The 16,828-nt window shown below is 35.2% G+C and overlaps 1 protein-coding gene across 1 annotated transcript; it reads left to right on the top strand.

The window, feature by feature from the left end:
* The first annotated feature begins 2,968 nt into the window (after positions 1–2,968).
* LOC115970642 lies at positions 2,969–6,397 on the top strand. Its single transcript, XM_031090238.1, has 2 exons — positions 2,969–3,315; positions 6,181–6,397. The coding sequence occupies exons 1-2, from the start codon at positions 2,969–2,971 to the stop codon at positions 6,395–6,397; spliced, it is 564 nt and encodes a 187-aa protein (XP_030946098.1).
* Positions 6,398–16,828: the final 10,431 nt, after the last annotated feature.

Here is a 16,828-nt window from a genome sequence, read left to right on the forward strand (position 1 = left end):
CTACCTTCAACGTTGGTTTGACCACTATTCTATTTTTGATGAATAGGTTTGACCACTTTTCTTATCTCGAAAAATAATAAAGATTTATAACTCAACTAATTAGTCATTAGTTTTAGGCAACTACTAACAGATGTCTTTAGAGGTTAACAATTTATTTAAATAAAGTTTTATGAAAAAAAAAAAATTAATTAATATTTTGACAACTTTTTTCATTTTTTATAAAAATGGTGTCAAAACTTTTCAAAAGTGGATTGTTAACCATTGCCCTAAGAACACCTATTAGCACAATCCATAGTTTTATAACTCAATTAATTAGTCATTTTTATAATTTAACTAATCTTGCAAATCTACTATTCTTAGTCATTTTTGTGTTTTCAAGGAGAGAGTTTGTTTCCAAACTCTAATATTTGGTTGCAAATGGAGGAAGAGAAAACGAAAGAAAGGATTGAGGGAAAAAGAAAAGATAAAGAAAATGTTTCCTTTGTATATGTTTGGAAGTAGAGAGAGGAAGGGAAAAGAAGATGTTAAATATCTTTTATTTATGGGAAAAGTTAACAATGCTTTAAGGGCATTTGTTAATGAACTATTTTTAAAAAGTTTTTATGAAAAAATAAAAATAAATAAATAAATAATAATTATGTTTTGATAGCTTTTTCAATTTCTTATAAAATTAATATAAAAACTTTTCCTAAATGGTTTATTAACTATTACCCTAAGGACACCCATTAACATAACCCATCTTTTATTTATTTGGTTTGCAAAAGAAGAAAAATGTGTTTTTTTTACCTTTATACCCTTGTGAAGTGGACAAGTGAGTAAAAGGCTAATAGGTAAAATTGTAATTTCCAAAACTTTTCTCTCCATTTCTGCCTGGTATGGGCGGATTGAAAATGGTGAGCCCAATGGATTTAATTTATTTTACCTTCCCTCCATTTCTTCCAACCAAACAATAGAAAAACAATCCCTCCCTCATCTTCTTTCCATTCCAAACACAGTGTAAACTTGTCTTATATATTTTTATTGAATGTAAATTTTGAAAATTTAACTATTAAATTACATTTTTTTTTTAATGTTTTTGACATACATGTCAAATTTTGTTCAAAACTGATATTATTTACTATTCAGTCAATAAACTTATTTTTTGTGCAAAATTTTATACCACAAAAACTTGAAATTTAAACATGTTATTATGACATAGCTATTGATCTTTGATCTTTTTGAAAATTTGTAAGTATAAATAATATAATAAGAATATACAATTCAACGGATAGATTTTTAAATTTCACATCCAATAAATAAATATAGGAGGAGTTTGAAGGGTTTCTCTCCAAATCAAACTAATTTGGAGAGAATTTTTTTTCTTAATCAAAACATCTAGATTGTAAGGACCAAAGAAACCAGCAGTCCAGGCCCACTTAGAATAGTGGTTGGATCGATCTATCCATGGTCCAAAATAATGAATTTAAGAGAGAGGGAAACAAACAACTAAGGGGGACTCTACCCCAGGAGAAAAATAAGGAAGAAAGGGCCAATTTTATTGAATGGATGAATCATTTTTTTCTACAAATTGGCCTGAGGAGACTAGGCTTACATAAGAATTATCATTGTTCACTTTCTCATCTCTTAGTGTTCTTGTTTTCTTTCTTTTTATCTCTTGATCCTTTCGTCTCCTTCACTCTGTCCACCTCCCTTTTCTTATATACTCCTCTCTTTTCTTATCTCAACCATCCATTCTTACCTAACATCCCTCCTCTCATGACACTTGTTACTTTTTACATCTGAAGAAGGTGGTGGAAGGAGTCTGCTTAGCCGTGAATTACACTGTTCAGATCACTTCCTCATCAATGCAGCTGATAAAGCTATTGTCCACCATTTAATGCATAGGCGACAGACTACTCTAAACTAGAGATTTCCCCTATGACCATTGATTCTCTCTCTCTCTCTTCAGATTCTCACTCCCACTTGGAATGCTTCAAAGTAATTTGACTCATCTTTTCCTCTCCTCAGGCGGTTTTCCTCCTCGGGTCCGTGGATTGTGACATCCCCACAATTATATTGCAACTCTTCAGATCCATCCTCGATTCTCGGGCACCCACATAGATAATTTATAGATTCTACATATATGAATCTACGAAGGTTAGGTTGGACCATATGTGCATAAACTTTATATTATATCTCTTTTCGAGGATTCGGTCTAATTATCTTGAGTTAGTTTAACAAAGTCTATTCACAATAATTATGGTTTTTTTTTTTTTTTTTATTAGGGGGGACTCTCTAATATCTCTTATTGAAGGCCCTACAGGCCTCAAGATAAGGAGCTGGTTGTTAAAGATCTTTTGCTTGGCAATGGAGTGGTTGATGAAAGAGCAGTGCCTTTTGTTTTGCCCCCTGATATTCTTGCAAAGCTTAAAGCTATTCCCATCAACCATCTTAGTGCAAGAGCGAATGAAAGAACCTGGGTGAATTTCCTGGATGGCAAGTTTAATAGTTGGGATGCTTACCTTGTTACTGAGAAGGAAAGTGGCCCCGCAGAGGAGGAGGAAAGTGGCCCGGTAGAGAGGGAGGCTTGGGCACATTATTAGGTGTGGAAGACTAATGCCCCCCTAGAATTAAATCCTTTCTTTGGCTTTGTGCCCATAACAGCCTAAAGTTCAATGAAATCCTCGCTCATAGAGGAATTGAGATCTCTCTTGTTTGTCCGAGATATGGTATTGAATTGGAGTCCATTAGTCACCTTCTAAAAGATTGCCAATTTTTAGTTACTTTCTGGAACAAACTTAGCATTCCAAGTGATTGTATTTCATCCTTCTCCTGTCCCCTGATGGATTGGATCCACCATAATACCAAGTCTAAAGCCTTGGCACATCGGTTTAAAATTCCTTGGAACACTATTTTTTTGTTTGGAATCTAGGCTATCTAGCTTCACAAATATAAGCGAGTTTTTGAACCTAATCCAAGTAATGCCTGCATGGACATTGATATTAGCGCATGCGTCTTCAAAGCATTAGAATTTTTTGTTATCTCAAATTTTGGCCTTGACCATCGACCTTCCCATTCTATGATGGTCTCTTGGAAAAAGGCCGATGCTGGTTGGGTCAAGTTAAACATGGATGGGTCCTTTCTTGGCAACCTAGGTGCATCGGGTTTTGGTGGTTTAATCTATGATCAAAATGGAACTTGGATTTGTGGATATGCTCGTAAAGTGGGTATTGCCACGAGTGTCGTAGCTAAGCTTTGGGGTCTTAAGGCTGGTCTATCTATTGTTGTCTCCATGGGATTCCCTAAATGTTGTCGTGGAGCTAGATGTGTGTTGAGGTACAAATTTTCAGGTCTTAATTTTATTAGCCCACTCACAAAAATACCCACATAAATACTCCCCATATATATTACTCAAATATTCTCCATGTTATTGGGCCTTCACAAATATTCCATACATAAGCCCATAAATTGCCTTGGACCCTCTCACAAATATTGCCCATTATATCTCACATATTATCCAACTTGGATTTTCACACAAAATACTCACCATACCATTGCCATATTGGGCCACAAAATTACATTATCTCCACAAAAAGCCCAAAATCATTTTACTTGTGGGCGAAGCCCAAAAGGGCCTAACAATACCATTTACTAAGCCCATTGCTACACGGCACCTCTAAAGTCCGGTACGATCCAGCACCTCTAAAACCCGGTATGATCTGGCACCTTTAAAGCCCGTTGCTACACGGCACCTCTAAAACTCGGTATGATCCGACACCTCTAAAGCCCGGTACGATCTGGCACCTCCAAAGTCCGATACAATCTGGCACCTTTAAAGCCCGTTGCTACACAACACCTCTAAAGTCCAGTACGATCCGGCATCTCTAAAACCCGTTGCTACACGATACCTCTAAAGTCCGATACGATCCGGTACCTCTAAAGCCCACTACGATGCAGCATCTACTAAACCCGTTATGATACGACACTTCTACTAAAGCCTGTTGCTACACGGCAATATTTTTTACAAAATCTCAAATCGTTTTACGAAGCCCAAATACTGATTTGACACTTATTTTACAAAGCCCAAATCTATTTTGTCAACTATTTTGCAAAGTCCAAAATAATATTTTGGCAAAAACAATTACTTTATACTCAAAACCCAAATACTAATTTGGCACTTATTTTGCAAAGCTCGAATATTCTTTTGGCAACTATTTTATAAAGCTCAAATGCTACTTTGGCACATATTTACTAAATTCAAATATTATTTTGACATTTGTTAAGTCCCTAATTCATGGGAAATACAAATTACTCATCTCTCTAAAAATATTTATTTCACAAAATTTTATGGGAAGTATGCCTATTTTTCCATAATCAACTAACTACAAAAGCCCATGTATGTTACCCATGGCAAAACCATTCATTTTTGTAGGGATGACCAAACCCAAAGGGAGCTTGACTACAAAGCCCAACTAGACCAGCCTAGCCCACACACAAAATCCAACAGTTGAAAGCTTACGTGAAGTGACCAGCTAAATCTCAGCACAAACAGCTGGAGCCTTTCCCATCAAATCCCAACTTGTCTAAATCAAATCAGAAGAGGACACGTGTCCCTCAAGGGTTGAATGCTTCCTTCACAAGCTGAAATCCCATCATTTCTCATATGACATAAAGTTAAGAAGGATGTGACAGAAAATAGAAAAGTTTCAGACAACTATCCCTTCTTTCTTCTCCAACCCAACCAGTCAAAAATCAAGAGCAGTCATTATCAGGCCATTAAAGCTCCTGAAACAACATGGAATCAACTCATTTTCATACTAAAAATGTGTATTCTCTGATTCATGGACCAAGCACATGAACCCCAAATGGGGAAACTTAGGGAAATGTGGTTTGGAGGGCATCAAGGAGATCCCAACAGAGTTCCTAGCAAGGGTTCCAAGGTTGACACCTGGCTTAGGGTGACACAACCTGCCCTAGAGAGCTCTGATTCTAACAACAGCATAACCAAGATCATTAGTCTAAAAGCATGCTCTAATCCCATCAGCCAAGGCTAATCAACATTCAATGCTAAGCCAGAAACCTAGCTATTATTACCCAAAACAGTAAGAACCTTTTAAAGTTGAGCTTACTACTCTTAGCTAAAATCCTAAGAACGATTCTCTGAGAATTTTTTGAAAATTGAGAAAGATTTAGCAAAGATTATTCGCTAATCACCCCCTAAAAACCCATCTATAAATGGAACTCCCCATTAATACTTCAAGGACACACTAAGACACCCAGGGGAACACACTAAGCTACACACCAAGACTTTTCCTTGACCTCTCTGTAGAAAGACTTTTTCTAAACTCTGAAAAAGTCACTGAGTTCTTAGTTTCAAGCTTAGAAACTAAGTTCCCCAGCTCCTAGCTCACAAACACTTCTCATAGCTCTACTTATAAACACTTATCTACTCCCAACAGAAAGCCCCAACAGCCTTACTATATACTCTCACTTATTACTCATACTACTAACAAATGACTCTCTCTACTCACTACATATACTATATTTACGACCATGCCATGGTACCATAATGATCTTGCTGCGCTAACTGGGATCTCGCTAACTGGGATCTCTCTCTCTCCCTTCATCTCACACTAAGTTTTCTCCATTATTTGTTATTATGGAACCCATGATATTTACTTATTCATGTACCATCAATGGTTATGATGTAACTATTACTATAGAGTTTTTCCCTCATATTGTTGTATTAGAAGACTCCTCTCCGGAGCTAACAGATGATGAGTTTGAAAACGTAGATATTTCTCTTAGTCTGTGAAATAACTAACAGCTGGAGATCTATCTTGTTTTATTTTACTTTACTGTTGGGCTATTTTCTACAGGAACACCTTACCGTTGGGCTATTTTATGCAAAAACACTTTACTGCTAGGTTATTTCTTACAGTATGTTTTCTTAATCGTGCTGACATGTCCGCTGTAGGGATTGTTCATGGGCCACTCTTGTTAGTTCCAATCTAAGCCCAAGGCATAAAATATAATGGATTTCTTGGATCTTCACCGATAGCCTTTGGGCCATGCATTAAGCCCATCGTCAAGTTTCAGTTTAGACCTCCAACCCAATATAAATCTTATTTGTTGGAAGGAAAACTTTTTCACCCCCGACAATGTGTAGCTGGTTGTCTCCTTTTTTGCTAATGACTCTAGAATCAAACCTCGTCTGATGTCCATTGTGGATGATTGCAGGTCCATTGTGCACACCTTCAAAGAAGGGAACAGGTGTGCTGATGCCATGGCCAGACGGGGAATCACTATGGACTCCGATTTTGTGCTTTTGTCCTCTGTCCCTAAAGACATGAGGAATTTAGTTGCTTTTGATGCCTTTGGGGATGCTTTGCCGCGGTCTATTCCTCGGCCTCCTTAGAGTTTTTCTTTTCTTGTCTTGATGTACTAAAAAAAAATTTATGGTTTTTTATTGACAAATTAAAATATCGATTTGTTTCTTTTAGTTGTAGCTGAGATTCGATCCCAAGTTGCATTAAAGAATAAAAAATGTGTAGTTGTAACAATTTGTGGAATGGAATATATACCTTCTTCTCTTCTTCTTTTTGGATAAAATCATATTTCTCATTATTTTATGTTGGATATTTTTATAAAAAAATATTATATTTATTTTAATACTCATTTATGTGTGTCAATTATCCCTTAATGTCAGATACGTTGATTGCTAAATTTTGAAATTCAAATATAATTCAAAATTTGAATAGCTTTTGTCAATGGTTTTAATTAGCAAATTTATGAACATTAACGTAATATTAATACCATAATTGCCAGCATATTTGGTTTTATTATCTTATTTGAATATGACATAATAACGTCATATATGGAAGAATTTCAGCACTTAAATGTACAGCTATTGCTGAATTATTTTATGTTACCATATATACACAGATGTTTACTATTTGGTTTAATAGACAATGGTCAAACAGTTAGCAATTTTTTGTAACATATATTCAGAAAGAAAACTTTTGAAAAGGTATTGTAATAATAGGCCATTAAATGCTTGGCATTATGACCCTTTTTTTTCTTGTTTAACAACGTAATCTATGAGGCATTAGATTATGATCTTTGTTCGGGGGCCTTTTTGGGTTACCCAGTCACGTGTGTTCCATTGGAGGGATGACTTTACTACGCCCAGGTTCTTTTTGGGGAGTTGCCTCCGGAACTCAACATTGGGCCACGTGGTCCAATAGCTACCGGCGTATTTTTAAGCCTACAAAATCATTAAGGCCAAAATCTAAGAATCACGATAATGGTTGAGTAAATATGCAATACGTGTTTGATATGATAGCTTTGATTAGTAGTTTTAATAACAGTTGAAATATAGTATTATTTATTTAGAGGTAAAGTAATCATGTTCTCAATAATGTAAATTTAAAAATATGGAAGCAAAGTTACTTATCTTTGTATGGTCTATAGCTCCAGCTGTGTAACATCAGTGAGCTGATAAGATTCTAGCAGAATGCCAGTGGTAGAGGCTAGTTAAGTTTGCCCCTCTTATCATGCATTTAAATGAGTTTAAGTCTTGGTTAATAGTTGTAACAGTAGTTAGAATAAAGTAATATGTATTTAAATGTAAAGTAATCATATACTCAATAATGTAAATTTAAAAATATGGAAGCTGAGTCACTTATCTCTGATGGTTTGTAGCCTTAGCTGTACAGCTTCTGTGAGTTGATAATATCCCAGCAAAGTGACTCCAGTGGTAAAGGGGCAGTTTGCCATGATAACTTTAAGATTGAAGGGGAAAAATTGGTGCAATTGGAGGGAGAGAGAGTATGTCCAGTTGTGTGTAGGGGCTGGTTAAGCTTGCCCATCTTATCATGCACTTAAATGAGTTTTCCCCTTGAGAATGCTCTTTTAGTTGTTGTGAAATTATGAATAGTGTTGCCTTCCATGAGAGGGGTTTTTGTATGAAGTATTTGTGCATTATAAGAGAAGGGATTTATGTAAGAAGTAGTTGTGCCTTCTAAGAGAAGAGCTTTTGTAAGAAATAGTTGTGCCTTCTAAGAGAAGGGCTTTGATATAAGATGTTCATGCCTTCTAGGAGAAGGAATTTAGTAATAGAAGTTCATGCCTTCCATGAGAAGGGCTTTTAGTATGAGTGTTTGATATCTCTTGAGAAGTGTGGAGATGGTAAAAGATATAGATGTGTTGTGGGATGTAGTATTTGTAATATGTATGATATATGGAAGTATGATAAATATGGTGGTTAATGATAGTAAAAATATGAGATTATAACTGTTGAAGAAGTTGTAGAGATTGCTTTTCAAGAGGAGAGATTTTGTAAGAGAAGAGTATAGAGATGTGTTTAGATATTTGGAGATAGGAGGAGTAAGATAGGTGTAGAAGAGCATTGAGATGTGTTTATGGGTAGCAAAATAGTAGAATTTCAGAGTGAAAGAGTATGAGAGTGGAGCTTAGAAGAGTTGTGGTGTGTTATTTGTAATGGTGTAGTAAATGTGTATGAGATTATGTAAGAGAGGTGAAGAAAGAGATGTTTAGAGATATGGGCAGTAAGATATATGCATTTTCAGAATATAGAGAGTGAGATAATGAGTATAAGAGAGTAATAGTATTGTAGTGTGTTTAGCAAAGCTATTGGGATTTTCTGCTGGGATTGTATAAAGGCTTATGAAGGCATTTATGAGTTAAGGGCTGAAAAGTTTAGTTCCTAATCTGGAAACTAAAAAACTCAGAAGCTCAGAACTTCATTAAGACCTTCAGAGGATTATTAGAGGGAGAAAGAATAGGGAAGTGTATGAGAGAGTTGTTATTTCATTGGTGTCCCCTCTTTGAGGCGCTGATGAAGGATTCCCTTTAAAGCTGAGTTTAAGGGGGTATTTTAGTAAATAATATCAGCCAAAATCTGTCCTAAATAGTAATAAATTTTCAGAGAATCCATCTTAAAATTTGGCAAAAAATGGTATGTTTAGCTTTAAGGTATTCTTGCTATTTCGGGTAAGAGTTGTTGGGGAAAAAGTAATAGAAAAGGAAGGTATTTTAGCAAGAGAAAGGTAGTTTCTTTAGTTGGTCTTGGTTTTAGTCAAATGTGGAAAAATTAGTAATGTTCAGGTTGCTAGGTTAGCTGCCACAATTGTTCTGAAAAGGTTGTCTCAGCTGTCAGGAAAAACTGTGACAGCTATCATGAAAAAACTGTCACAGCTGTTAGGAAAAGTTATGACAGCTATCATGAGACAGTTATCACGGCTGTCATAAGACAGCTGTTTGCTTTGGGCAGAAGCTAATGAGGTCAGATGGGTGATTTCAGATTGCTGGAGAGGACATTCAGCATTTATTGGATGGATTTGGTTGAAAAATGGTAAGATATCTTTGAAGGGTATCTTGGTATTTTGGGTATAACAGCTGTTTGCTGTGATTTCAACATTAAATGGCTGATGATATCACTCCCAGCCAGGTGTCAAGTGCTGAATACACTGCTAGGGTTCAGCTGGAAATGTTTCATTTTTGGGTGTTTGTGTTTTTGGTCCAAGGTTCCATTACAACACATTTCTAACAAGTAATAGAAGGATTGGTTGGAGGCTAAGGAAGCTTTAGAGATTTGGTCAAGGTCTCATTGTGTTGTGACATAATCTTGGTAAGCAAGAAGAGTATTTAATACTCTGCTCTGGCAGCTGGCAGAGACATATATGGTCTGATTGTGGCAGACAGCAGCTGGGTATTAGAGATATCATGAATATTTTGTATATAGTTGGAGATAAAAGAAAGCCAATCAAATTAGGCCACGTGTTTGAGTTGGATTTTAGTTGAAATAAATAATGAGATTTATGTAGAATAATATAATGAAGTTTCTAAATTTGTATAGCAACAACTGAGGATTGAATGAATAGTTACCCAGTAGTTAGATGGTTGGAGATATTGAGTATTTGTCACATGATGAATATTAAGTTTTAGAAAAAGGGCAATGGAGAATTTTATCATTTAAAGTGCTATGTGATAAGAAATGCTTACCATATGTTACCCGCTACACACGAACTCATCAGAGTTCAGGGAGTTGGAGAAGACACGCCAAGCAACATGCCTCTTTTTATCAACTTTAAACCGCTGAAACTTTACTAAATATACCTCTTGGCCCTCCAAACCACGACTCCCAAAGTTTCCCCAAAGAGACTTATGAGCTTGGATCATAAGTCGAAAATGAGATGACGTACCTTGGGTTTTGTTGTCATTTTGTGTAAATATGGGCTCTTGTTGAAGAAGCCGCTTGCCATGAGTGTAAGAGAGGTAATATGGGCCGTGAGTTTTGATTCATTGCTTAAGCTCAATCCATATATTGATGTTGATAATGTCATGGGGTTATGATCCCAATTGATGAAGAAGAAATGTGGACCATGAATCCGCCTCTTGAAGTAAGGATCTTACCGGCCATGTGAGCCAAATCCATGTAGTTGAATGAGATATGAGTTTATTTTGGGTTTTAAATAGATTTATCCAAAAAATTAATAATATGTTGATGTGGCATGAGTTGTCAATGAAGTAATGCCACGTGAGCCAAAAAAATGGTCCTCAACAATCTTTTTTTTTTGTTCTCAACGTACAGAAGCTTTTGATGACTGGTTTATATAATATATATATATATATATATATATATATATATAAGAAAGCTATTGATTATATATATTAATTTCATTAACTTTATGACTATTTAATTGATATCAAACATTTTATTTTTTGGCTAAGGACAAGCAACATGTCTGGTTCTATATATATGGAAAAAAATAAAAGTTTCAAAGACACACATTTTTATTTTTTTGAATTAAAAAGCTGTAGACTTTTCAAAAACAATTTTTTATTGTCTTAAACACTTACCATCTATTGTCTCTTACTACTTACAAAAATATTCTATCTTTTACAAAATTTACTGGTAAAAGAAAGTACTATAGAGAGCTTATATTCTACGAGTAGTATAGGCTCGCAAGGATAATCAGAAAAGGTGGCTGGGTTGTTGTATCCTGGAGACAACGTGCAGAAACTATTTGTCTAACTACATCGGATATACCGTAGACGACACGATTTGTCTCAAGACAGTGACTTGGTCCACGCCTCATCTTTGCCACCTTTTTTGGTAAAATCAAATTGTGTAATTTCTAAGAAAAATTCAGGTATTATATTTCCTTTATTTTCAATATTTTATATTCACAAACGTTATATATTTTTATGAAAAAAAATTATCTGCTTATTCATATATAACTTTCTTTTTAACTCTCGGGGTAATTGTACCATGCATCGTGTCTTATATTTCTTTAATTTAAACTTTAAACCATCTCCCGCTTGGGCCCCTCCTTTATTATCTCTCAATAAAGAAGAAACTTGCATTGCAGTACATAAATTTTTTTTTGAGAAACATTGCAGTACATAAAATTTTTTTTGATAACATTGCAGTACATAAATTGACTAGACGAACGCGCTATCCTTCAAATAACAATAAGAGTGAAACCTTATGCAACAGCCAAAAATGTAAAAAGCATATGATATAAATATTAACTAATGATATTTTTTTATTTTACCCGAACCAGTGCCATTGGAAACTGAAACCAATTCAGATCAATCCACGAGGTAGCAACAAAATGTTAGTATATGGGAAACTAGAATCTCACTCAACCCTTCAAAAATAATAAAAAAAAAAACTCACACAATCATTACGAAAGCCAGCTTTTTCCCAAAAAAAATATAATAATAAACTAGTAAAGACACCTAACTTTTTTCAAGAATTAAAAAAAAAAAAAAATTTCAGATTTGACAAAGTACATAAAATGATAGTAAATCTCAAATCCCACAAAAAAGGACAATATCTATACCATAGTACCATCATCTATCATGATCAATTCAACCTTTTGTGAAGAGTGAAGGCTCGAATATTAAATGCCTTGATTTGAGATGGTCCCCCTGTCAATGGGGATGCGCTGTCCCGAATGATAATATAACACACAAAAATTTACTTTTATTGCTTTAATATAGCATTTTTACGATGCACCTTATATTAAAAACAAAAAAATTCTGACATTATAACACAATAAAATAATAAATTAATTTCAATCATTTAGTTTTACTTTCATTCAATTGAAATCTTTATATTTCAAATTTATCCAATTAAGTTATTGTGCCAAATTTGATTAAAAAATTTTTTTTTCCTTTTAACCAAAAAAAAAAAAAAATTGATTTAAAAATTTTCCATTAAAAAATATTTATCAAAAAAAAAAAGAATCTATAAAATTAATAAAAATATTTTATAGATTTTTTGTGTGTGAGATTTTTTTAAAATTTTTAATTTAATTAGTTAATTGCATGCTTAATAAATTTTTTTTTTGATGAAATTGGACAAAAATCTTGAATTGAATAAATTTTAAACTTAAAGACTAAATTGAACAAAGTAAAGTTAGAGTTTTGAAATAAATTTCAATCAAACTTAAAGAGTCCAATTTGCATTTTAACCTTTTAATAATATAAATAACCAATAAAGAATCATTTAATTTATCTAAACCTAAAAATATCTTTCTCTTTTTTCTCTCTCCAGTATAAAAAAATAAAAAATATTTGTTTACAGCATGGCACCTATAAAGACTAGAAGATCTTGCGGCCCAAGCCTACTTAGAACAGTGAGTTGTATAGTTCAACCTTGACCCAAATCAATAAAATTTGTATGAAGGGGAAACGAACAACAAGAGGGGGCTCTGGCCGAGGACGAAGATAGAGAACAAAAGGTTAGTTTTATAGAATAGAAGAGCATATATCTCTCCACAAGCTTGCTCGAGGAGGCTAAGATTATACAAAAAGTTACATTGTTCACTCTTCTCTCTCTATGTTCTTCTTGTCTTTGTTTAGTACTTCTGTTTTTTTCTAGATACTTGTGTTTTGAGATCCCTTTTTCTGTAAAACCCTCATTTTCTTATATACTTCTCATTTCTTTATATCTCAACCATCCATCCTTACCTAACTAGCTTCCTCTCATGACACTTATCTTTTTCTACATCTGAAGAAGATGGTGGAAGGAGCTTGCTTAGTTGTGACTTGCACTGTTCAAGTCACTTCCTCATCAATGCAGCTGCTAAAACTATTGTCCACTATTTAATTCGGAGGCGACAAGCTACTCCAAGCCAAAAACTTCCCCTATAACCACTGACTCTCTCTCTCTCTTCAGACTCTCACTCCCACTTGGAATCCCTTAGAGTACTTTGATTAATTTCCTCCTTTCCTTGGCTGTCTTTCCTCCTCAGGCCTGTGGACTGTGACATTCCCACATGCATACTACAACTCTTTAGATCCATCTTCGGTCCTTGGGCACCCGCAACACCCTTCTACCATAGCATGTTTTAAAAAAGAAATTGAGATTTGCCACATCTCATAAAATATTATTTTTGGTGTTTGGTCTGTTAAATGCTAAAAATTTAGAATTTAGTGATTGATACACTTGATACTAATGCTTTATAAGTATGAATTTGGGGAGGGGTTGAAAATTATAAATTTTATAAAGTTAAAATTAACTTAAAAAAAAAAACTAAAAATCATATATTTAAAATAAGGGACAAGTTAACTAGTGTTATAAGGACATTGGTTTAATTTTTTTTTTTTAATTTGTTATTAAAAAATGTAAATAATTTTTTTATTAGTTTTTATATTTTCTATGAAAATAATGTCAAAAATTGAAGACAAGTTAACTAATAAGACAAAAAGTTAAAAATTAACTTAAAAAAATAAAAATCGTATATTTAAAATAAGGGACAAGTTAACTAGTGTTATAAGGACATTGGTTTAAAATTTTGTTATTAAAAAATGTAATTAATTTTTTTATTAGTTTTTATATTTTCTATGAAAACAATGTCAAAAATTGAAGACAAGTTAACTAATAAGACAAAAAGTTAAAAATTAACTTAAAAAAATAAAAACCATATATTTAAAATAAGGGATGTAAGGGCTAGGGCCCAAAATAATGTATTGGACCTTGGGTTTTGTCCGAGGAGGAGAATACGACATCCACATTACAAGTTTCATCAGTGGGGGACAGAGGGAAGAAGGTTCGAGGAGGAACTCCTCCTTGGACACTACAAATGCAGACCAGGTGTATACTCTAGCAATTGAGATGCGCTCCCTGAACACGTGAGAGGGAAGAAAACTCAAAATATTTAAGAAAAAGCTATCACCACCACATTAAATGCACTGCAGCTACTTTTCTGGCCGCATTAATGTGGAGAAGACCCTCGAACAGTGCTACCTTGACTGCCACAACTCACAGAGGACTGAAAGGGATGTCTGATGAAATGGGTACTCAAGTGGGGATCTAGATGATCAACAAGTGTAAGGTCCAGATGATCCGAAAAGAGCTGTATAATGTGGAAGAACTCCCATGAAGAAGGAAGGCTGAAAAAGAGTGAGAGAAAATACTGTAGTATGCTAAACAATCTTAATATTGTGATCTGTATACGTCAAATTCTGGTCTCCTCGGACCGAATGTCCTTTGGCAATAATGGCTTTTATTTGTGTTTGATTGATTTTTAATTCCATGCTAGCCGTTGCTCAACTCATCTAGACTTAGTTATTTGACCCATACTCTACGAAATTCATTTTATTGGACTTGTTAGAGCATTAGCATTGGGGAATGCTAATGCCAAATCTAAAGGAAATTTAGCATTTTTATCCCCAAACCCCTCTGCATCAGAGAATGGTATCTAGCACTATTGCAAATTTTTTTGCAATACTGCTACAGTACAATTCTATGTTTAGAATTGTACTGTTCACAGTATTGTAAAAAAATAATAATAATCTATTATGCTTTTCCCTGCGAAATCTTCTCTCTTACTTCTTTGTTTCTCCGTTTGCTCTCCTCTCTTCAGACCCAAACACCATCGCTGAAGCTTCACCAAGCCTCTCACCCATCTCCATCGCTGAAGCATCACTACCCACACCCACTGTCACCACAACCACAGCCACGACCACAGCCATAGCCGCCACAGCCACCACCACCACCCACAACCTCAACCCCAACCACCATCAACCACCATAAACCAAAACCCACTCGCCCACCCACCTGCCACCACCGTAAACCCCAACCCAAAATCAACCCACCACTAGCCACCACCACCACAAACCATACCCACCATCAACCAAAACCCACTTACCCACCTACCTTCCATCACCGTGAACCCCAACCCAAAATCAATTCGCCACCAACACCGTAACCCATACCCATCAACAACCCCAACCCAAAATCACTCCGATCAACCCACGAACCCAACCACAAAAATCAAACCCCAACCCAAAATCAGTCCGCCACCAACACCGTAACCCATACCCATCCACAACCCCAACCCAAAATCACTCCGATCAATCCACGAACCCAACCACAAAAATCAAACCCCAACCCAAAATCAATCCGATCAACCCACAACCAGCACCCAAAGCCACTCCGATCAACCCACAAACCCAACCACAAAAATCAAATCCCACCAAAATCAATCAAAACCCAACAAAATTAAAACTCACCAAAAAACGATCCACGATCCACTGCAAAGACCCACGATCCACGATCCACGATCCACCGCCCAGCCACACCCAGCACCAGAGAGACCCACAAACTCGAGAGGCAATCAGGCATAGAGAAAGGGAAATGGAGGGGCAGAGAGAAAGTGACAGAGAGCATGGGAGAGAAAGTGAAAAAAAGATGAAAAAAATGAAGAACTCCAGCAATCTGAAAAAATATAGCGAGCAAGTGACAGAGAGCATGGGAGAGAGAGTGAAAAAAAGATGAAAAAAGGGAAGAAGTTCCAGTCTGAAAAAAATATAGCGAGAAAGAGAGAGAGCATGGGAGAGAGTGAAAAAAAGATGAAAAAATTGAAGAAGCTTCCAGCGATCTGAAATTATATAACGGTTGGAAATAAATAATAAAAAATGGTTAAAAAATAATATTTTAATAAAAATAGAGTTTTGGGATGTAGGAGAAATGGTAAAATGGTATGGTATAATGATAAAGTGGTGTTTTAGAATGGTAAAATAGGATAGCATTAGCATTTTCCAATGCTAATGCTCTTAGACCAGGATTCCATACGTTTGGGCTTGAGTTCCAAATCTTGACCTTACTAGGGACAAGTTAACTATTTTTATGAAAAAATAAATATATTTAAATTTTTATTAATTTTTATATTTTTGATGAAAATAATGTCCAAAATTTTTATTAACAATTTCAACTGCACACACTGTTTAAGTAGGGCCCTAAAAAAAATAGTACAAGTGAGAAAAAAACATATAAAAGTAAAAAACGTAGTACATAAAAATTAAAAAATAAAGGCATACAAAAAGCTGGACACGGACTCAGCATTGGGGCCACATCAGCAAAACAGGAGCAGACGGCGGTTACAGGCGTAGAAGTCGCCGGTTGTGCTTTATGAAATGTGGGTACAGGCCTATTCGCTGTGCCTACCTAAGCCTTCTAGGTCTCTCACACCACCACCTACCTCTGCTCTGCATAAAGCTCCATGCATAAACTCATGACTCATGTGTCACTTATTATGTTTATTGGGCTAAGTGCCCCCAAACACTGCCATTTTTGCCACCTGGATTTTGGCTTTTAATAATGGGCACTTTTTTAATTAAGATTGTTGCTGATCTGATGCGACTTGTTGCGAGTGTCTCGGTTGCCCAAACCAAACTTATTGAAAATCGGCTTTTTAGTACAGCGTTTTTGGATTGGGAGGAGGAGAGGATAGAAGGGAAGAGACAAGTGAGTCTTTTCACATTATTGACGTGTTATGATTACTGATTTGCTGGCTTTGCTCTTTTATTG

Source organism: Quercus lobata, chromosome 12 (assembly GCF_001633185.2).
Source record: "Quercus lobata isolate SW786 chromosome 12, ValleyOak3.0 Primary Assembly, whole genome shotgun sequence".
NCBI lineage: Eukaryota > Viridiplantae > Streptophyta > Magnoliopsida > Fagales > Fagaceae > Quercus > Quercus lobata.

Excerpts from the sequence above, each read along its gene's own strand:
- LOC115970642 (XM_031090238.1), top strand. The coding sequence starts at position 2,969 with ATGGACATTGATATTAGCGCATGCGTCTTCAAAGCATTAGAATTTTTT. Across the intron at positions 3,316-6,180 it reads GGAGCTAGATGTGTGTTGAG|AATCAAACCTCGTCTGATGT; the intron begins GTACAAATTTTC and ends TAATGACTCTAG.